The sequence below is a fragment of the Chiloscyllium punctatum genome, chromosome 17 (assembly GCF_047496795.1).
Source record: "Chiloscyllium punctatum isolate Juve2018m chromosome 17, sChiPun1.3, whole genome shotgun sequence".
Lineage (NCBI taxonomy): Eukaryota > Metazoa > Chordata > Chondrichthyes > Orectolobiformes > Hemiscylliidae > Chiloscyllium > Chiloscyllium punctatum.
Window position 1 is genome coordinate 95,610,045 of NC_092755.1, and position 22,209 is coordinate 95,632,253.

General features: G+C 43.5%; 2 protein-coding genes across 4 annotated transcripts in view; one reads left to right on the forward strand and one right to left on the reverse strand.

Moving 5' to 3' along the window:
* pole (polymerase (DNA directed), epsilon) overlaps positions 1–949 on the reverse strand; it is a 142,895-nt gene extending 141,946 nt beyond the window's left edge. For all 3 annotated transcript variants that reach the window (XR_011963004.1, XM_072588000.1, XM_072588001.1), the window contains exon 1: positions 853–949. Coding sequence is in view for 2 of the 3 variants with exons in the window: in XM_072588000.1 (XP_072444101.1) it covers positions 853–917 (65 nt within the window). In the remaining variant the exon portion in view is untranslated. The remainder of the gene's footprint in view (positions 1–852) is intronic.
* Positions 950–7,665: 6,716 nt separating this feature from the next.
* The window catches only part of pxmp2 (peroxisomal membrane protein 2), a 46,812-nt gene continuing 32,268 nt past the window's right edge, over positions 7,666–22,209 (forward strand). The window contains exon 1 of the mRNA XM_072588002.1: positions 7,666–7,843. Within this exon, the coding sequence (XP_072444103.1) occupies positions 7,737–7,843 (107 nt within the window). The 5' untranslated portion in view covers positions 7,666–7,736. The remainder of the gene's footprint in view (positions 7,844–22,209) is intronic.

The following is a 22,209-nucleotide window of genomic DNA, read 5'->3' on the forward strand; positions in this document are numbered from 1 at the left end:
AATATTGTAGACTCAAAAGTTGGGTGATTTTTAGTTTCAACGATCAATTGCTAGTTGACAAAGTCAAAAATCACACAACACCAGGTTATAATCAAATAGGCTTATTTAGAAGTGCAAGCTTTTGGAGCTTATTCAACATATGGTATCAGTGTATGACACTATGATCTTTTGCTATAAATTGCGTTCTATAATCACTGGTTATCTGAGGAGCGGCACTCCGAGAGCTAGTGCTTCCAAATAAACCTGTTGGACTATAACCCGGTTTCGTGTGATTTTTAACTTTGTCCACCCCCGGAGAACATCCACACCTCCACATAACTGCTAGCAGAGACAGCGCAAAATGTAGGGGTGGGGAGCGGATAGGCGTGAGCTACACTTACTGAGTGCATTCCAGTTCCAACAGTGAAACAACGCGATCAGACCAAATGGGAACACACAGCACCGAAAACAATAAGCACTGGAAATCACAACGGATCTGGCAACATCCGTGAACAGAGAGCAAGATAAAGCTCTGAAGAGTCGTCAAGACTCGAAACGTTAGTTTGCTCTCTGACTCCCTGTGATTTCCAGCACTTTCTGCTGTCAGCACAGGTTCCAGCATCGGCTGTAATTGGCTCCGAGAACACAGCACTATAACTGGATCACAGGTACAGTGAGTGGTCAGCCTGCAGTAACTGCACTAGCATCAGCTCTGAGGGGCCTGCTTCATATCACTGTTATTGTACGGAATACCGGTATGTTTTTGACCAGAGATGTCCTTCATCTCTCGGGAGTTGCAGCTAAAACCTGTTGCTCAGTAGTTGCAGTCCTTACTCCCCGCCGGTCACGACAGCGGACAGTGCTGATACTCACGAGTAACTGGTGTCGGCCACCGGCTGTCTGTCCGCTCTCAGCTTCCCACTGTTCTGGAGCACCATATCTACCGCTCCTTCACTCAATTGGCGCGCTCCAGTACCTCTCGCGGGATCTGACAGCCGCGTCACCGCGAGATCAACCACGCGCTCACTGATTGGACAATACTGGAAGGTTTCTGATTTGATGAAAGCGATGATGACATCTTGACCCCGCCCACTCTATACCGTACCTCTGCGAGTCGAAGGGCAGCTGTGGTGAGGTGGATCTTCACGAAAAGGCATCTTATTGCTCGCTACATAGGTTTCAGCGAGAGGTTTTCACTTCTTGATTTGGCTGTAGGCAGCGATTGTTTAGTAAGTTTAAAATTACCCAGCGCCAGGTTATAGTCCAACAGTCCAACTTGCAGAATAACATTTTGTTTTGCTCAAAATCTGCATGAATCCATGTAAGATTCAATAAATACCTTTTTTAAAGAATTAAAATCAGTCTGAACATTGGTGCACAGACAGCCTCCCACCTTCAATGCATTATCAGGGTCAACATGGAATCTGTTGTTAAAATCAACGAGGTGAAAGTGAGGACTGCACATGCTGGAGATCAGAGTCAAGGTTGGAGTGGTGCTGGGAAAGCACAGCAGGTCAGGCAGCATCCGAGGAGCAGGAACGGCTTTTGCCTTAAACATTGATTTTCTTGCTCCTCCATGCTGCCTGATCTGCTGTGCTTTTCCAGCACCACTCTAATCTTGACCTATTGTTGAAGTTCACTTGAGAATGTAACTTTAAGAAAGTTCTGGAATTTAGAAAAGAAAGAACTGAAACCAACGTGGCCCAATGAAAAAGATGAGAGACTTAACAAACAATCCAGGTCTTTTTCAAGATATAATATTAGTTACATCACACTGTAAACTCTTGCTGTAAATTCTGTGTCCTATGATCTTATACTCCACAACCACCTGATGAAGGACCATCAGGTCCTTTGTACACCCCAGTCTAATACCAGCACCTCCAAATCGTTGTTCAATTAGTTAATGTTTGTAGTGTTTTGAATTTGTGAATGGCCACAGAAATAGGATGAGTACCCATCATCTACCTTTTCTTGAAAAATAAATCAGATAACGCTGGAAATAGCCAGTGGGTCATACAGCAACTGTGGAGAAAGAAACAGACAGAATTAATTTTTCAGGGAAAGTTAGGCTCCTATTCACTGAAAAAGCTGTGGGTCCACAAGCTGTCAGGAGAATTACTCACTGAATTTCATTTGCTCCAATGTCAATACTTTGAAAAAATAACATATTGTTTCCAGATTCTGGGCCCAGTCTTAGATGGCAGGATTGAATAAGTCAAGCTTCCCAAATTCCAGATTCCAGAAATGTGTACCTCAATTCAAAGATGACTGTTACAAATGAATTTCTTCAGGAGCATGCTTTTCTCTTCTCATCTCTGAAATAACTCCACAGATGCTGGTGTCCCATTACCAAATCACCTTTAACTTATCCGTAGAGAGTCTGTGACACTGAGCCAGCTCAGTTTTCTGTTTATATCTGTCAACTGAACTCCCTGATTGGACCAGATTAATAGGAGGTAGTGAGGACTGCAGATGCTGGAGATCAGAGTCGAGAGTGTGTTGCTGGAAAAGCACAGCAGGTCAGGCAGCATCCGAGGAGCAGGAGAATTGACGTTTTGGGCATAAGCCCTTCGTCAGGAATGTGGCTTATGGGCTGGGGGCTGAGAGATAGATGGGAGGTAGTGAGGTTTGGGGAAGGTAGCTGAGAAGGCGATAGGTGGATGAAGGTGAGGGAGAAGGTGAGAGGTCGGGGGATGGAGTGGATAGATGGGAAAGGTGATGGACAGTTCAGGAGGGAGGTGCTAGGTTGGAGGCTTAGGACTGGGATAATGTGGGGGGAGGGGAAATGAGGAAGCTGTTGAAATCCACATTTATCCCGTGTGGTTGCAGGATCCAAAGTCACGATATGAGGCGTTATTCCTCCAGGCATCAGGTGATAATGGTTTGGTGGTGGAGGAGGCCCAGAACCTGCATATCCTTGACGGAGTGGGAGGGGGAGTTGAAGTGTTCAGCCACGGGAGGGTGGGGTTGGTGGGTGTAAGTATCCCAGAGATGTTCTCCGAAACAATTCACAAGAAAGCGAACTGTCACCCCGATGTAGAGAAGACCACACCAGGTGCAACGGATACAGTAGATGACATTTGTAGAGGTACAGGTAATTGTCTGATGGATGTGGAAGGATCCTTTGGGGCCTTGGATGGAGGTGAGGGGAGTGGTGTGGGCACAGGATTTGCACTTCCTGCGGTGACAGGGAAAGGTGCCAGAAGTGGCGTGTGGGCTGGTTGGGGGTGTGGACCTGATGGGGGACCAAATTAACAGCCCCAATCAGGGAACTCATATTCTATGAGGTCACATATCCTGAAGTTTGCTGTACGAAACATGGGAATGGCTCTGCAAGGGTAAGAGGCATAGTCGATATTAAGGAGGTAAAAACAATGACTGCTGATGCTGGAAACCAAATTTTGGATTAGTGGTGCTGGAAGAGCACAGCAGTTCAGGCAGCATCCAAGTGGCTTCAAAATCGACGTTTCGGACAAAAGCCCTTCATCAGGAATAAAGGCAGTGAACCTGAAGCGTGGAGAGATAAGCTAGAGGAGGGTGGGCGTGGGGAGAAAGTAGCATAGAGTACAATGGGTGAGTGGGGGAGGGGATGAAGGTGATAGGTCAGGGAGGAGAGGGTGGAGTGGACAGGTGGAAAAGGAGATAGGCAGGTAGGACAAGTCCAGACAAGTCATGGGGACAGTTACTGAGCTGGAAGTTTAGAACTAGGGTGAGGTGGGGGAAGGGGAAATGAGGAAACTGTTGAAGTCCTGGGGTTGAAGTGTTCCGAGGCAGAAGATGAGGCGTTCTTCCTCCAGGCGTCTGGTGGTGAGGGAGCGGCGGTGAAGGAGGCCCAGGACCTCCATGTCCTCGGCAGAGTGGGAGGGGGAGTTGAAATGTTGAGCCACGGGGCAGTGTGGTTGATTGGTGCGGGTGTCCCGGAGATGTTCCCTAAAGCGCTCTCCTAGGAGGCGCCCAGTCTCCCCAATGCAGAGGAGACCGCATCGGGAGCAACGGATACAATAAATGATATTAGTGGATGTGCAAGTAAAAATTTGATGGATGTGGAAGGCTCCTTTAGGGCCTTGGATAGAGGTGGGGAGGAGGTGTGGGCGCAGGTTTTACAGTTCCTGCGGTGGCAGGGGAAAGTGCCAGGATTGGAGGGTGGGTTGTTTGGGGGCATGGACCTGACCAGGTAGTCACGGAGGGAACGGTCTTTGCCGAAGGCGGAAAGGGGTGGGGAGGGAAATATATCCCTGGTGGTGGGGTCTGTTTGGAGGTGGCAGAAATGTCGGCGGATGATTTGGTTTATGCGAAGGTTGGTAGGGTGGAAGGTGAGCACCAGGGGCGTTCTGTCCTTGTTACGGTTGGAGGGGTGGGGTCTGAGGGCGGAGGTGCGGGATGTAGACGAGATCCGTTGGAGGGCATCTTTAACCACGTGGGAAGGGAAATTGCGGTCTCTAAAGAAGGAGGCCATCTGGTGTGTTCTGTGGTGGAACTGGTCCTCCTGGGAGCAGATACGGCAGAGGCGGAGGAATTGGGAATACGGGATGGCATTTTTGCAAGAGGTAGGGTGGGAAGAGGTGTAATCCAGGTAGCTGTGGGAGTCGGTGGGTTTGTAAAAAATGTCAGTGTCAAGTCGGTTGTCATTAATGGAAATGGAGAGGTCCAGGAAGGGGAGGGAGGTGTCAGAGATGGTCCAGGTAAATTTAAGGTCAGGGTGGAATGTGTTGGTGAAGTTGATGAATTGCTCAACCTCCTCGCGGGAGCACGAGGTGGCGCTAATGTAGTCATCAATGTAGCGGAGGAAGAGGTGGGGAGTGGTGGCGGTGTAATTACGGAAGATCAACTGCTCTACGTAGCCAACAAAGAGACAGGCATAGCTGAGGCCCATATGTGTGCCCATCGGTACCCCTTTGGTCTGGAGGAAGTGGAAGGATTCAAAGGAGAAATTGTTAAGGGTGAGGACCAGTTCGGCCAAACGAATGAGAGTGTCGGTGGAAGGGTACTGTTGGGGATGTCTGGAGAGGAAAAAGTGGAGGGCTTGGAGGCCCTGGTCATGGTGGATGGAGGTGTAGAGGGATTGGATATCCATGGTGAAGATGAGGCGTTGGGGGCCGGGGAAACGGAAGTCTTGGAGGAGGTGGAGGCCGTGGGTGGTGTTTTGAACGTATGTAGGGAGTTCCTGGACGAGGGGGATAGGACAGTGTCGAGGTAGGTAGAGATGAGTTCAGTGGGGCAGGAGCATACTGAGACAATGGGTCGACCAGGGTGGTCAGGCTTGTGGCTCTTGGGAAGGAGATAGAACCGGGCAGTGCGGGGTTCCCGGACTATGAAGTTTGACGCTGTGCGTGGGAGATCTCCTGAGTTGATGAGGTTCTGTATGGTCTGGGAGATGATAGTTTGGTGATGGGGGGTGGGGTCATGGTCGAGGGGGCAGTAGGAGTAGGTGTCCTCGAGTTGACGTTTGGCTTCAGCGGTGTAGAGGTCAGTGCGCCAGACTACCACTGCGCCCCCTTTATCCGCTGGCTTGATGGTGAGGTTGGGATTGGAGCAGAGGGATTGGAGGGCTGCGAGTTGTGAGGGTGAGACATTGGAGTGGGGAAGGGAGGTAGACAGGTTGAGGTGGTTAATGTCCTGGCGGCAGTTGGAAATGAAGAGGTCGAGGGCAGGTAATAGACCAGCACGGGGTGTCCAGGTGGATGCAGTGTGTTGGAGGTGGGCGAAGGGGTCCTCGGAAGTTGGGCGGGAGTCCTGATTGTGAAAGTAAGCTCGGAGGCGGAGGCGACGGAAGAATTGTTCGATGTCACGTCGTGTATTAAATTCATTGATGCGTGGACGGAGGGGGATGAAGGTGAGTCCTTTGCTGAGGACTGATCGTTCGTCCTCAGTGAGGGGAAGGTCTGGCGGGATGGTGAAAACTCAGCAGGGCTGGGAGCTGGGATCTGGTGTGGGTGTGGAGCTGGGAGTGGGTGCGGAACCTGTAACTGGAGTGGGTGTGATGGTGGGGGGAATGGGGGTGGAGTCATGAGCAGGGGTAGTGTTCCCCTTGGGGTTCCGGGGGGTGGGGATAGTGACAGTGTGGTCTGTGGGGGGCATGTCAGCAGAATGCAGGTGAGTGGCGCTAGTGGGGGCGGAAGTGGTGGTGACCACGGCAGTAGGGGTGGCGGAAGTCACTGAGCATGTGGCATCAGCGATGATGTGAAGGGCAGAAGTGATGTCAGGTGTGATGCATGAGGAATTGTGAGGGGTGGAAGTGGCCATGATGGGGGCGGAAGTGACATCATCAATCAGCGTGGGGGTGGTCGCTGCATCAGCCACATTAAATCTCGTATCATCCTTTAAACTATCAATTGGAAGTTTAAATGTTTTTAAAGTTATTGATTTGTACTATGTAAGAAATAATTGATAGTAACGATTAATTACAAAAGCTAAGAATCAATTTAGAAGCATTGGATGGTCTTGTCAGTGGATATGTATCCTTCAGATGAGAGAACATTTCTTCCTAATCTTTTGTGAAACATCCTTTACAGATTTCCCATATTTTGTAGAAAAATGCCAAGCAAATTGTAATTATGCTTGAAGTATCATTTGGTAATGCTATGGAATCGTAATGGTGCAGGAGACTATTTAGTCCATCCAGACAATATCAGCTTTCTGTAATGTAATTTATTCTCCCATGTATTATTCCCAATACATTATGATTACTGTGCATTTTCACCAAAACAAACAAACTTTATTTTTTTTTAAAGTTGCAAGTGCATAATCTGTATAGTTCTTATTCATATTGCCACCTGGGGTGTACAAAGTCAAAAATCACACAACACCAGGTTATAGTCCAACAGGTTTAATTGGAAGCACACTAGCTTTCAGAGCGTCACTCCTTCATCAGGTGATAGGTTACTTGTTGGACTATAACCTGGTGTTGTGTGATTTTTGACCACTACTCATGATCACCTTGAATAACAAAGTGGGCTTGAAGGGCTAAAAGTTCCACCTTTGTATGAGGAAACCATTAAGCTCTTGTACAAGCCACATCGAAACCTTGGGGATAGGAACTTTTAGCCCTTCAAGCCCGCTTTGTTATTCAAGGTGATCATGAGTAGTGGTCAAAAATCACACAACACCAGGTTATAGTCCAACAAGTAACCTATCACCTGATGAAGGAGTGACGCTCTGAAAGCTAGTGTGCTTCCAAATAAACCTGTTGGACTATAACCTGGTGTTGTGTGATTTTTAACTTTGTACACCCCAGTCCAACATCGGCATCTCCAAATCATGAGTAATAGTGTCTGCTGCCTACATCAGACAAAGTTAAAAATCACACAACACCAGGTTATAGTCCAACAGGTTTATTTGGAAGCACTAGCTTACGGAGCACTGCTCCTTCCTCAGATAGCTAGTGGGGCAGGATCATTAGACACTGAATTTATAACACAAGATCATAGTGTCATGCAACTGATACTACATATTGAACAAACCTAGATTGCTGTTAAGTCTATCATCTTTTAGAATGGGTTGCAGGTTTCGATTCATTAACTCTTTAGTCGGGATACATACTCGGACTTTAAGAAAACGCTCAGAGCATTTACATGAATCTAGAATAATGTTCTGCTCGACGGCGCTTGTTTCCAATGATTTCTTGGGAAGTAGTTGGCCAGGATCTGTTCGTATCCAGGTGCAGTTATTTACGGTAACCGCCGAGGCGTTTAGTGTTCAATCGAAAGTAAGACGTAAGTGGCGTCAGTCCAGGATTGCTGCAGCTCGGCTTGAATTTAATGATGTCGGGACATTCAACGCCCGATAGGCCTTTCCACCGACTCTTACTACACCAATACTTGTTTCTGTTAAAAAAGTATCCAATACTAACCAAGTCAATCACCAGGTAAGCACCACCCAAAGAAATGCTGCGAGATGCCAGTGCCTGTGAGCATGTCTTGAGATTTAGATTTATTCTTTGCAATTTCATGACATTACAAATCGGCAACATATTCTCTGATCTGTCTGGCACGTTTTTCCATTGTTCCTGTGGTTCATGGAGGTAGTGAATATAAACGTTCGCAAGCATTAGTTGGCAATGTGAAAGTAAAAATGTAATCGACTTCGTGGGAACGGATCGTGTGAATCGTTTTGGTTGAGACGTGACATTCCCGCACGGACGTTCCGATAGGCTGACCATGTGTTGCATGGAAACACAGCATTCTCAAGTTTCTTTGATGGATTTTTGCCGAAGTTCTAATCAGACTATGCATTTTAATTACTTATTGTGTAAATCAAAATCATTTCTTGAATTTACTGTCGGGAGCAATATTGTTTCTCTGCTTAGTCTGGTCGGGCTGCTTGGTTTATCGTAACTAAACTGTCGTTTAGTTCACTTAAAAAAAACCTTGGCACCATAAAACCATTTCCGAAGTCTCTCTGAAATAGGCTTTTTGTTCATCTTTGTAGTTTAGGTCACCAATTGATTTTTATGTATCCTTTCCAAAACTATACCGTAGACCAGTGTCGTCCAATAGAATTCGTCGATAAGTCGTCTCCGCTGACAGCAGGAGAAAACGCCCCATGTCTCATCATTGGTTGTGTCTTGCTTCCTTATCAAAACCCTGGGCAGTAATTCCGATTATGATGATTTACCCTTTCCATAATCTTTCTTTCTTCAGGGGTGTATAATAACATTTCTGAACAGGTTGATTAGAAAATATCAATAACGTGTTTCCATGCTTACACCCACCTGGAATATCTTTGAGCAATGATACCTTGCATCGATCCGGTTGCCTTCTGCACGGGGAAACACTCCCAAAGCATTCAGCAGCAATCCACGCAAATTACCATGGCACCAAAAGAACACAGCAAGCCAGGCAGCATCAGGAGGTAGAGAAGTTGAGCTTTCGGGCCTGACCCTTCTTCAGGACTGGGGTTGTGTGTAGGGGGAGCTGCAAATAAAGGGGGGCAGGGAGGTGAAGTGGGAGTAAGTATCTCCTAAAGGTCAACTTCTCTACCTCCTGATGCTGCCTGGCTTGCTGTGTTCTTCCAGCCTCCTGCCTGTCTACTTTGGATTCCAGCATCTGCAGTTTGTTTATCTCTATGGCATCAAAAGAAGCAAAATTGATCAGTGGAAGGCTTTGTGTCACATTTTGGAAAGAGATGTGTAAAAGGAGAATTCCAGAACTGAAAAAAATGTGTAGCTAATCTCAGAAATGTTGGAAACACTTGGCAATTCTTGCAGGATCTGTGAAGAGGTAAAGAGTTAATGGCCTTTTATCAGAAATGTGAACCAGAAGGTTAACGACCTGCATGATTAAATTAGGTTTCTCTTCAGAGGCAGTGAGCCCTCCTGAATATTTCACAATTTTCTGTTTTATTTAAAATTTCCAATATTTTTCCACTCAACTCTGCAAAGTTCTTCATGTTAATATCCAGACATTATTGCCAAAACTGGGACAGCTCACCCACAGACTAGTTAAGTTATAGCCCATATTACTGTGCTAAACAGTCAGATAAGTCTAATAGTAATAGTATGTTCCCAACATTCATTCTGGAACCATTGACCTGTCCTGACATCTGTCCAAACATGATGTGGCACATTAGCTCAGTGGTTAGCACTACTGCCTACACCGTCAGGGACATGGGTTCAGTTCCACCCTTGGGTGACTGTCTTTTTAGAGTTTGCATGTTCTTCCCATCCAGGGTACTCTGGTTTCCACAGTCTAAAGATGTGCAGCTTAGGTGGATTGGTCATGCTAAATTGCCCATAATGTCCAAGGATGTGCAGGCTGGGTGGATTAGCCATGGGGATTGCAGGATTACAGGGAATGGCCTGGGAGGGATACTCTTTGAGGGTTGGTGTGGACTCGATGAGCCGAATGGCCTACTTCTGAATTGTAGAGATTCTATGGTCATGGGAATGTTTTGCTGTTTATCACTTACTACCTTAACCCAATGTATGATCAGTATTCGCCTTGTGGTCATAGCTCAGTACTTGTGGCTACATGATTAAGCTGGTGGACTTGAGAGATTTCCCTGCATAAATTTGAATCATGCCAAGTACATTTGAGGCTCTTGTGGATCGGTGGTGATGTCCTTTCCTCAGAGCCAGAAGATTTAGTTTGGAGTTCCAACTGTCCCAGACCTGTGCCGCTGCATGTCCAAACAGACTGATTAAATAATGATGAATTGGTATTCTTTTGGATTGAATATCATTTGGAACTAACACTGACATTGTCAAAGGCAAAGAATGTCCACTAGATAGGGAATTAGCATGCCCCTCACCAACAGTGGTTTGGTAGCAACACTGTTGACTGAGCTGGCTGACAGATATGGGTATCATGCTGGGCCTTTAAGTACATGGTGAATGAGCATGAGGAAAAATCTCATTGACCTTGTCCTCACTAATCTAGCAGTTGTAGATGCTTTTGTCGATAACAGTATTGGGAAGGGAGTGACCACTGCACAGATTTGAGAAGAGATTCATCTTCACACTGAGGACAGACTTGACTGTATAAAAGGGACCATGCGAAGATTCTGAAATCTAGCAATTCACAAATGTGCATCCATGAGGCATTGCAGACCACCAACGTTTTTAACCATTTGTCATTAACTTCAAATAAAAGAAACAACTCAAGCTCAAAGTGTGGGAGAGCATGCCAAAAGTATCACCAGGCATACCTGAAAATGACATGTCACATGCTGTTGCTTTATCAGGTTCACCATATGTATACTGAACAATGGAAACAACATGCTATAGAAAACAGTGATTTCACAAGCAGTAGGTCAAATTAAAGTTTTGTCTATTTGGTTTGGGTAGATAGTGACATAGCAATAATATCACTGTGCTAGTAAGCCACAAGCCCAGGTCTGGGAATGTGGACTAAATTTCACCATGGCAGCTGGTTGAATTTTTAAATTTAATTAATAATTCTGGAATTATAAAGCTAATCTCAGTTTCATGGTCACCACTATTACTTTGTGGTAACCACTTATCTGGTTCACTAATATCCATTAAGGAAGGGAATCTCCCACCTTACCCAATATGACCAACATGTGGCTCTGGGCCGACAGGAACATGGTTGATTCTTAAATGCTGAATGAGATGGCTTAGCAAACCACTCTGTTCAAGGGTAGTTGGGATAGAGAACAAATGCTGATTTGTTAGTAACACCACATCCCATGAAAGAATAAAGGAAAAAGAAATATGAAATTCCATGAGCAACACCATCATACTGATGGAAGGGCCAAGCAGATGTGTAAATGACAAGACAAATATTTGCATAAATTTGAGTATGCTAAGTGAATGATTCATCTTGGTTTGCTCCTGAGATTCCACCATCACAAGTCAATCTTTATTAAATAAATACATTCTATGTCATAACAGTTATGACAAAGACATGGGGTCTGTCATCATATGGCCATAATGCTGATGATTTGTGTTCTGGAAATTGCTGCACATCCAGTCTAGCTGTCCTGTGTTAACTCTTTCACCTGCTGATCTGGTACGGCTGTTGGGTCCTTCAGGATCAAGTCATCTTGGTCAATGAGGTTCCATTCTGCTTCAACTACAACATGAAAATCTACTTGATTATGTGGAAAATTGCCTGGTGCTGTCCACAAAAAAAGTAGTCAAATTCAAGCTGGCTAATTTCTGCTTATCAATCTATTTTCAAATGTAACCAAAGTGATAGCAAACTATGTTTTCAATGTGGTGAAAGAGCACATAGTCACTGCTCAATGATGTTTAGATCCTTTAGGTACCCAGTAGAAGAACTCAACAGCTTTGGTCAAAATGTGTGTGAAAGACCTGAATTTCAGAGTAATGAGGAGAGTGGCAATCTTGGACATTGGGCAGCATTTAACCAAGGAGCTGTAGCAAAATTGAAGTCAGTAGGAATCAGATTGGAGTTATACCTAGCACAAAGGGACATGATTGTAGAGTCAATCGTCTTGGCCCCAAGAAATCACTCAGTACATCCTCAGGGTTTTATATTTTCTAATCAATCTGTTGAGATGTTATGAATCCCCTTTGGAGCAGATGGGACTTGAACCCTAGCTTCCTGGTTCAGAGGTAGGAACACCACACTGTGCCACAAGGTCCTAAGTTCCTTGGGGTAGTAATTTAGGATCAACTAATTTCAGCTGCTTAATTGATAATGTCTGTTCATCATAAGATCAAAAGTAGGGTTGCTGATTGATTTAAAAGTGGTTATGTTGGAACTCTTGCTAATTTTTTGTTAGTTTTATTTTTATTTTTGTTAGTTTTACCTTTGATAAAAGAAAAAGAACAGGCCAAACTAGCTTTTGTTTCTTTGTGAGGCCAGGACTGTATGTTAATTGCAGGTTGTTTCCTGTTAAAATTGTTCCTACAGATACAATAATCCCATGAAGAGCATTGTGTTTAAACTGATATTTGGTTCTTAATGGGGTCAGTACCTGGGAATTGATTTCTACAAATTATGGAGACACCCTATATTCAAGCAGATGGCAAATATTGAGGTTTCAGGAAAAGATGGTCAGTTTTTGGATGGGACCATAGTTAGAGTTCTTTTTTTAACAATGTTTACTGAGGAGAAGCATTTGGCTGCTATTGACTCAGCATAAAGATTTGAAAGTCCTCGCCTAATCTCCCTCACCAAGCTTTGGAAGCCAACTGATTAGAAAGCTAAATTAAAAGTATTGCTAACTGTACCTGAGTGAAAGGAAAAGATGACCCCGATTGATATTTCCAGAAAAGCAACTAAGGAGTCCATATCTGTTCCTATGAAATAACACATAGTGAAAATAATTAGGAAATCTGGCCAGTTTTGTTGTTTTCTTTTATTTATCCCTTAACTATGTTTGTTTATCTTCTGTCTTTTGTGTCATTGGGAGCTGAAAAAAACACGTTTTGGGTTAAAAGCATAGACATTAACTAAATTACCTTGTTTAATTTTTCTCAATTAAAGTTATTGTATATTTAATACATTTTAAGTCTTTTGTTTAAGGTATAAAACTGGACTTAATTATTCACAAAGTCTGGTTAGGAGCCATTGGAGAAACTGTTGAGATCTTTAAAGCATTTAATTTCATTGTGTTGGAGATACAAAGGTAGATTGGTTGATTTGGTTTGGCTATCTATAACATTTGTAATTCCCTTACATGTTGAAGCAATTTTTAACTCATGCTGGATACCACAAAAACATAAAAGCTTCGACAAGTTAGTGGCAAAATGTCACACAGTGATCGACATTTTCAACAATAGAATCAAACCATCTTTCATTGGTATTTCAATGGTATTACCAGTTTTATCCCACTATCAAGGTTCGGAAGTGTCACCGTTGACCAGAAACTTAATCACACTAACCACATAAATGCTGTAGCTACGGGGATGTCAAAAAGCTGGGTATTCTGCAGTGAGCGTCTTAGCTCCTGCACCATCCAGGACAACTTTCACTGCCTTTACTATCTAGAAAATGCACAGGGATCAACTAACCAAGGCTTCTATGACAACACCTTCCATATGTATGAACTCTATCACCTAGAAGGACAAACATGACAGGTGCACAGAAACCCCACCATTTGAATTTTTCCAAGTTACAACGTTCTAACTTGAAAATATATTGCACTTCCTTCATCATCAATATCCTGAGTTGATTACTACCGTGGTGATATTAAGTAGTTTCACCACGGGGATCCAAGATGGCGGCGATCTGAGAGGATCACGTTGCAGAGCTCCGCACCACAGCACAAGTGGGACAAGCTTTTAACTCGTCCATCCCAGAACATCGCGATATCCTGGGACTCTAGAAAGGTTGTGGAGTCCCAGGAAGCTGTGAAAAATTAACTTACCTGTGTATCTTGCCATCCAGAGATGCCAAAGAAGCGTCCAAGGTCAGGCGCGCAGTCCAGACTCGATCTTCAGACTCGATCACCTACCAGGCCCTAGTGAAGGAGCTCGTGAAATCTTGCGAGGTGTTGGGTAAGCAGCTAAAGGAGAAGCTGGCCCCAATCTCTATCATGGCTGCAGAAGCACGAACAGCAGCTGGGAGACTTGGGAAAGAGGATGAATGAGATTGAGCACAGAGTCACAATGGTGGAAGCTGAAGCCAGTTCCTCCAAGGATAGGATCTAAGCTCTGGAGATGCAGGTCTGTACTTTGCACAACCAAGTGAATGATCTTGAGAACAGGGGCAGAAGAAAAAATATTTGGATCATCGGTCTGCTGGAGGATAAGGAAGGTGAGCGGCCTGTGGAATTTATTGAAGCTCAGCTGCCGAAATTCCTTAACATGGAGGCTGGCATGAGAGACTTGAAAATTGAGAGGGCACACCGGGTCATGGCATGGAGCTCAGGTTTGGGTCAACGTTCTCATCACTCTTAGTGTGGTTCATCACTACAGAGATACAGAAGCTTCCAGAATCCAGAGGAAGGATCCGAAGGTCCTAATTTATGAGGGCTGTAAGATCTCAGTGGTGATGATCCAGAAAAGAAAATCTTATGACGGTGTCAAGAGAAGACTGAGGGAGTTTGGGATTCAATACTCTCTTAGGTATCTAGCAGTGCTTCGGATCACTTTAGATGGATCCGTACATCTCTTTGACACTTCAGAGAAGGCAAGCGACTTTGTAGACAAATTAACCTAACCTGACCAATAGTATGTACAAACAGCAGTGTTGTTTGGGTGTGTCTTTGTTGTTTTTTTGAATAAAACAGAGGAAGTTCGGTTGGAGCTTTCTTTCCCTACTTTTTTCTCTATTAGTAATAATTTGGTTTAAACTCTGTTTGATGGCAGTTGTGCACTTTCAATTTTGAAGTTAAATTATACCAAAGGATGGGTGAGGTATTTACCCCCTTTTTTTGCTTTAAAAATTCATTTTTCTCCCAGGAGGAGGGAAAATGGTTGGGATGGCTAGATGCCTACTTATGAGCAGTTTTGAATGGATAGTTGCCCCTTTTGGGCAGGGGTTGAGTTCCTGTACTTAGCACTATTGGCACTTTACATGTTGGTTTGATTTTTGGTTTTTGTTGTTTTTAATTTTTGATACTTTTGTAGATTTGTTAAACGTAGTGGTTTTAGTTTATATAGTCTTTATGTTTGATGGATCACATGACACTAAAGCTTAGCGATTTGTGGTTCGAGTTCCTCCTCTCTGGAATTTGAATGGCACTGCAGAAAGTTGTGGCGAATGATTTGATCACATGGTGTACATGGAATATCAAGGGAAGCGGCTTACCAATTAAGAGGAAGAAGGTACTTTTTGGCTCTTGGAAAGGAGAAGGTGGATATTGTTTTGTTACAGGAGACACACTTGGATGATAGGGAGCATTTGAATGGCAGTAGAATGGCTTTGTTTGGGTTTACTTTACATCATTTAATACCAGAAGTAGGGGAGTGGCTATATTGGTTAGGAAGAATCTCCTATTTAAGTTACTAGAGTGTGTTAAAAACACACATAGGAGGTTTATAATTCTTAAAACCTTGCTAAATGGTGAAGATTGTGGTGTTTAAAATGTTTATTGCCCTCCAGCTCATCCCCTAGATGCGGTTTCTGACCTGATCAGTCTCGAGTCCCGGCATATCATTATAGGGGGAGATTTTAACTGTCTCATAGATCCCACAGTGAACAGGTTGCCCAAAGGCCCCTCAATACCCTCTGCACAAACTAAACAATTAGTGGATCTGCGTGTGGAGTTAGGGTTGGTGGATGTCTGGAGGCGTCTCCACCCTACAGGCAGGGATCTTACGTTTTTTTCCAATCCACACAGATGTCACACCAGGATTGATTTTTTTCTGACCCCTGTAGCAACCCTGGACTTGGTGGCATCTTGTACGATTTGTAATATTACCATCTCTGATCATGCTCCAGGGTACCTTTATAGTTAAGATTAAGAATGTTATAGTGGGTCCGAGGTACTGGCGACTGGATCCCTTTATCCTCAAGGATAACAAGTTTGTGGACTATTTCTCTCGGGAATTTCGGGTGCTCCTGGACATTAACTCAGGCTCGGTCAGTAGTCCATCTGTCCTTTGAGAAACTGCCAAAGCCTATGCCAGGGGGTTAGTTATTTCCTACTCTACTAGTAGGAAGCAGCAGAACGGTGAGCAGCAATGTCTCCTCAAAGCACAGTTGAAGGCAACCAAGTAGGCTTCCTTTGACAGGCCCTTGTTCATCAAACTACAGAGGATCACGGTGCTGCATCTGTATTGAATTCCGTGCTCACATAGATGGCAAAGAAAGAGCTTACCTTTGCAAAGCAAAGGTTATATGAATATGGTGACAGGCCAGACAAATACTTAGTATATGTCACCAGGAAAAGGAGCGCCCCTCAAGCCATTATGACGATTATGGAAAGGTCTGGGAACCTAACATGTGATTCTAAAAAGATTAATGTGGCATTTCAGAGATTTTACTCTAAGTTATATCAATCTGAGGGTTGTGAGGAGGGGCGGGCCAAAATGGAATCTTTTTTTAAGGATCAGGAGCTCCCGGGCATGACTCCCTGAGCAAGAGTCCTTTCTCAATGCCCCCTTATCAGAGCAAGAGGTGCAGGAAGCTGTGAGGCAGCTGTGAGTGGAAAAACGCCCAGTCCTGATGGACTCCCCTAGTGAATTTTATAAGGAATTTATAAGCATACTGTCAGGCCCGATGCTCAATATGTTTAAAGACTAATATGGCCATGATTGTTTCCCGCCATTTAGGGGGGTACGGTGGCTCAGTGGTTCCTGCTTCCTGCTGCCTCACAGTTTCGATTCCAGTCATGGGCGACTGTCTGTGTGGAGTTTGCACATTCTCCCCGTGTCTGCGTGGGTTTTCTCCAGGTATTCCGGTTTCTTCCCACATTCGAAAGATGTGCAGGTCAGGGGAATTGGCCATGCTAAATTGTCCACAGTTGTTAGGTGTATTAGTCAGAGGGGGGTAGGTTACACTTCGGAGGGTCTGTGTGGACTTGTTGGGCCGAAGGGCCTGTTTCCACACTGTAGGGAATTGAATCTATTCTAATCTCTGAGACAGGCCAATATTTCACTTATTCTTAAAAAAAGGAAGGACCTGGAGGCCTGTGCTGCATACAGGCCTATTTCACTCCTAAAAGTGGACTTTAAAATCCTCCTATAAGACTCTCGCATTAAGGCTGGAGACTGTGTTACCCACCATTGTTAAAGAGGATCAGACAGACTTCATAAAGGGCCACAGATCCTCCAATAATGTTAGGAGGCTACTCAGTATAATTCAAGCATGCTGACAACAGTCAATACAGAGATTGGTGATTTCTCTAGCTACAGAGAAGGCATTTGACCGAGTTGAGTGGCCAAACCATTTCTATACTCTGGAGCGGTATGTTTTGGGCGAAGTCTTTATAAGTTGGGTAAAGGTTCTCTGCAGTGGCCCTCTTGCTGCAGTCATCAACAATGGGGTAATTTTAATTTTAATGTTCTTAGGGGCAGCCGGCAGGGCTGTCCCTTCCCGCCACTGCTTTTTACGTTGATGATTGAACCATTGATGAAGGCCATTCGTAGAGATCCTAATATATCAGCTCCAGAAGTGGGGTCAAAATTACATAAGATTTTGTTGAATGCGGATGATGTCCTAATTTTTTTGTCAAATCCATCAGTTCCAGTGCCTCGCCTGATACAATGCATCTGCGAGTTTGGCGCCTTTTTGGGTAAAAAATTATCTTTGCAAAATCAGAGGCTATGCTTATGGGTGGTCTTACGAAAGGTCTTGAGGACGAATATCGATTTCCATTTAGGTTGTCACGGGGGGGGGGGGGGTGGGGGGGGGGGGGTGTATTTGGGCATATTTATTACTGGATTGGCTGTTCAAAGCCAATTTTGTTCAATTATTTGACAACATTTGATAGCGCTTATTAAGCCTGTTTGCTGTACTCTATATGGATGCTCCCTCTGATTTTCAAGAAGCGAATATTCAGGAGATTAAATGGCTGGTTCAGCTCATTTATTTGGCATTGTAAACAACCCCTAAACTGCAACTGCCTCACAGATTAGGGGGAAGTGGATCTCCCAGACATTAAAAGCTACCAACTAAGCTCACTTTTATCTTACATGAGTGACTGGGCTCTTGGGGACCCTGTTTCAATATGGTTAGACATCGAAACCTCCCAGCAAGGTGCCCCCTTACTAGCTTGAGAGGATTTTGGGTGTAAGGGTGGAAAAGGACCTGATCTCTCTTCTTCTGGGCCTGCCCAGTGTGTTCCCTGCAGATGCGGATAAGAAAAAAACTTTTCAATATCCGCACTTTTTCCGCAAGAAAGAATATCTTGCAAGGTTGTGTATCCGAAAACCTCCCTGGGCCTGTCGGGTTGGTGGAAGATTGTTATGGAGCATGTTCCCTTGTAATTTCTCACAGTATGGTACATCACAAAACTGAGAATTTTTATATGACATGGCAGCTCTTTTTGGAATACCTGGACACAGATTTATCTACCACACTAACAAGGGCTTTTATATAGCAGTAGAGATTGTGTTTTACGAGTCCAATATCTGGGGAGGAGGAACTGTGAATGTATGAGTGTCTTATTTGGCTGAGCTGAGTGTTACTATTTATTAGTTTGTTGGTTATTATTTATTTAGTTTAATAGTTAGTTGGGTTTTCTTTATTCTGTATTTTTCTACATTGTACATGAGGGTGGTTTTTTTTTAACTTTTTGTACTTGATTTTTTTGTACTGTTTTGAATTGTATAGTATTGTTTTGTATTTGTAATATTAAAAATATATTTTTTCAGTAAAAATGTATTTTTAATAAAAGGTAATTTCACTACGTGACATGCAGTGATTGCAGGAGGCAACTTACCACCTCTCAAATGCAGTTAGGGAGGGCAATACATGCTAAAGTGTCGATATCTGTGAATGAATTGGGAAAAGTTCTATTCCTATGTTCTATGAAACGTCCTATGAAAGTACTTGAATTCCAATGAAACAACTTATTTTATTATTAACTTAGTCTCCAGATTACTATCGCTATAATTAATTATTTACCTACAGAGTTACTGACAAAGTTTGTAGAAGTAAAGCTATCAATATTGCACAAGAAAGCAGGGCTTTCAGCCTTTGTTTAATGTCAAAGTCACTCTAGTTATTAACTTCAAGTATTAACTCTGTGATGGATCACAATGACTAAAGGTCAGCGCTGAAATCCTTTTTTGTCCCCCACTCAGTATACTCTGAGGATATATTTGCAGAAAGACCTCTCTCCAGTCTTGAATCTGGGTGCATCAAATATTGAACAGTTTAGATGAGTGAAGGTTTTGTATATCCTACCTTCTTGGGTCAAGTACAGCATGACTAACCTAGCAGAGGGAAGAGTGAATGAGTTTATATGTAGTCCAGTAGAACACCTATCCTATTGCAATCGCAGCCTATTCATTCATTATTAATTTCATGACAGTAACACAGTTATAAATTTTATTGAACTTGCATTTATATATTACTGTGTGTTTTCCCAGAATATCTCAAAGTGCATGACAATCAATGAAGTACTTGTAAAGCATTCATTGTTGCAATGTAGGAACCGTTGTAATGAAGTGAATCCGTGCAAAGTTTCACAAACTGCAATGAGATGATGATTTGGTGATGTTCATTGAGGTAAATACAACTTTAAGAACTCACCCACCCTGCTTCAGATAGTGCCTCAGGATCTTTTTTATAATGCCTGAGAGAATTGACGTTTCATCATATGAATTGAATTCCTCAGGAGCATCCACAATTTTATGATAAAAACTTTAAAGTGGGGCTTAACTCATAATATTCTGACTTAAAGGTGATCGTGCCATCACTGAAGTTGACACCTTAAAATAAAAAAAAGATGAACAGTGTAGGTAGGAACAGCAAGTTAGACATGGATATTATTGTAAAGTCACCATAGTTCCAGAGGAACTGTGGAGCTGCTCCCTCCTTAGGGGCGATTTGGTGGTGAGCTTAACTGGCGAGTCACCATGCCTCAGGTGAAGGCTGAGGGTGAGAAGGTGAGACTTTCATTGATAGTTTATGTGAGTGAACACTATTATGACAGAGGTGCCAATATGAGATCGGCCATTTTATATCAAGAAAGATTGATCAAAGCCAATACCCCATCACTAAATCACCCTTTTATTTACTTGTGCACATTACACTGGTTGCAGCAAGCCAGTTTGGAATCTGAACTGAGGACAGTCTAATCTCCTGGTTCTAATCATCAGCCAGGGATTTCCTGATTGGTCCAGGTTAACAACCCCAATCAATGATAAGTATATGTTTAAACGGTGTGAAGCTAGAAACAAAGAGCAGGGATAAATGGATGTTTTCTAGTTGGTGAGCTGTGGCGAGTGGTATGCCTCAGAGATCAGTCTTGGGACTGCAATTATTTACAATTTACATGGATGATTTAGAGTTGGGGACCATGTACAGTGTGTCAAAGTTTGCAGATGTCACTAACATGAGTGGTACAGCAAAGTGTGCAGAGGAGAATGGAAGTCTGCAGAGGGATATACTGTAGATAGATAAAAAAAGTGGGCAAGAATCTGGCAGATGGAGTACATTGTTGGGAAATGTGAGAACATCCATTTTGATCAGAATAACAACAAAGTGGACTACTATTTAAATGCTGAAAAATGCAGCATGCTGCTGTGCAGAGAGACCTGGTGTCCTTGTGCATGAATCACAAAAAAGTTGGTTTGCAGGTATAACAGGCAATTAAGAAGGCAAATGGAATATTGTCCTTCACTGCTAGAGGGATGGAGTTTACAAATAAGGAGGTTACGCTGAAGCTTTTTCGGGTGCTGGTGAGGCCACACATGGAGTACTGTGTACAGTTTTGATCTTCATACTTGAAAAGATGTATTGGCATTGGAGGGGGTGCAGAGGAGGTTCACTAAATTGGAATTGAGAGGGTTAGCTTATGAGGAGAGATTGAGTAGACTGGGACAATATTCATTAGAATTTAGAAGAATGAGGGACAATCTTTGAAAGGCACACAAAATTATGAAAGGAATAGATAAGATAGAAGCAGGGAGATTGTTTCCACTAGCAGCTGAAACTAGAACTAGGAGGCAAAGCCTCAAATTAAGATTTAGAACTGAGTGGAGGAGGAGCTTCTTCACCCAAAGGGTTATGAATCTGGAATTCTCTGCCCAGTGAAGCAGTTGAAGCTACCTCATTGAATGTTTTTAGGCAAAGGTAGATTTTTAAACAGGAAAGAAATTGACGGTTATGCTGAGCGAGTGGGAAAGTGGAGCTGAGTCCATGAAAAGATCAGCTATGACCTTATTGAATGGTGGAGGAGGCTCGATGGGTCAGATAGCATACTCCTGCTCCCGTTATTTATGTTGTTTTGTTCTAAACTGTGGATCAGAAAAGAGAGGTTTTAGAGTTCAAGAGCAGCAATAGCTAAAAACTGGTAGATAAAATAAATTTAAAACACTGTTGGAATGTTGTTTGGTATCTCAGAAGGGTTGGAATATAACAACTGATCACTGATCCGACTTCCATCTGAATTTTTGGCCCAAACAGTTGTAATGTAAATCCCCTCTGTAACATACTCCAAAGGAATTGCCCAGAAAATTGAAGATACACTGGGTAATTCCTCTACTCTTGGAATCCTCCAAGACTCTCTATTTTAGATCAGAAAACCTGAAAGGTGTTGATGAAATCAAGTCAATAGTTATACAGAAAAAGATAAACTATTTATTGGAACTGAGAGGTCATGTTGTAGGTGTCCAGGACATTGGTTCAGCCACTTTTGGATGCAATTCTGTTCTCCCTCCTACAGGAAGGATGTTGTGAAACTGGAAAGGGTTCAGAAAAGATTTATGAGGATATTGCCGGGTTGGAAAGTTTAAGCTATATAGAGAGGCTGGAGCTATTTTCCCTGGACCATTGGAGGCTGAGGGGTGACCTTATAGAGGAGCATGAATAAGGTAAATATGCAAGGTCCTTTCCCTGGTTTGGGAGTCCAGAAGTAGAGGGCATGGGTTTAGGGTGAGAGGGGAAAAGGGATCTAAGGGGCAACTTCTTCATGCAGAGTGGTGCGTGTATGGAATGAGCTGCCAGAGGAAGTGGTGGATTCTGGTGCAGTTACAACATTTAAAAGGCATTTGGATGGGTAAATGAATAGGATGGGTTTGGAGGGATATGGGCCAAATGCTGACTAGATTTATGTAAGATATCTGGTCAGCATGGATGAATTGGACTGTTTCCATGCTGTATATCTCTATGACTTAATTACATAACCTATTGAACAGACACCATACTTTCTTCTCTCACCCCTAACCTACCTCCTACCTGGGTG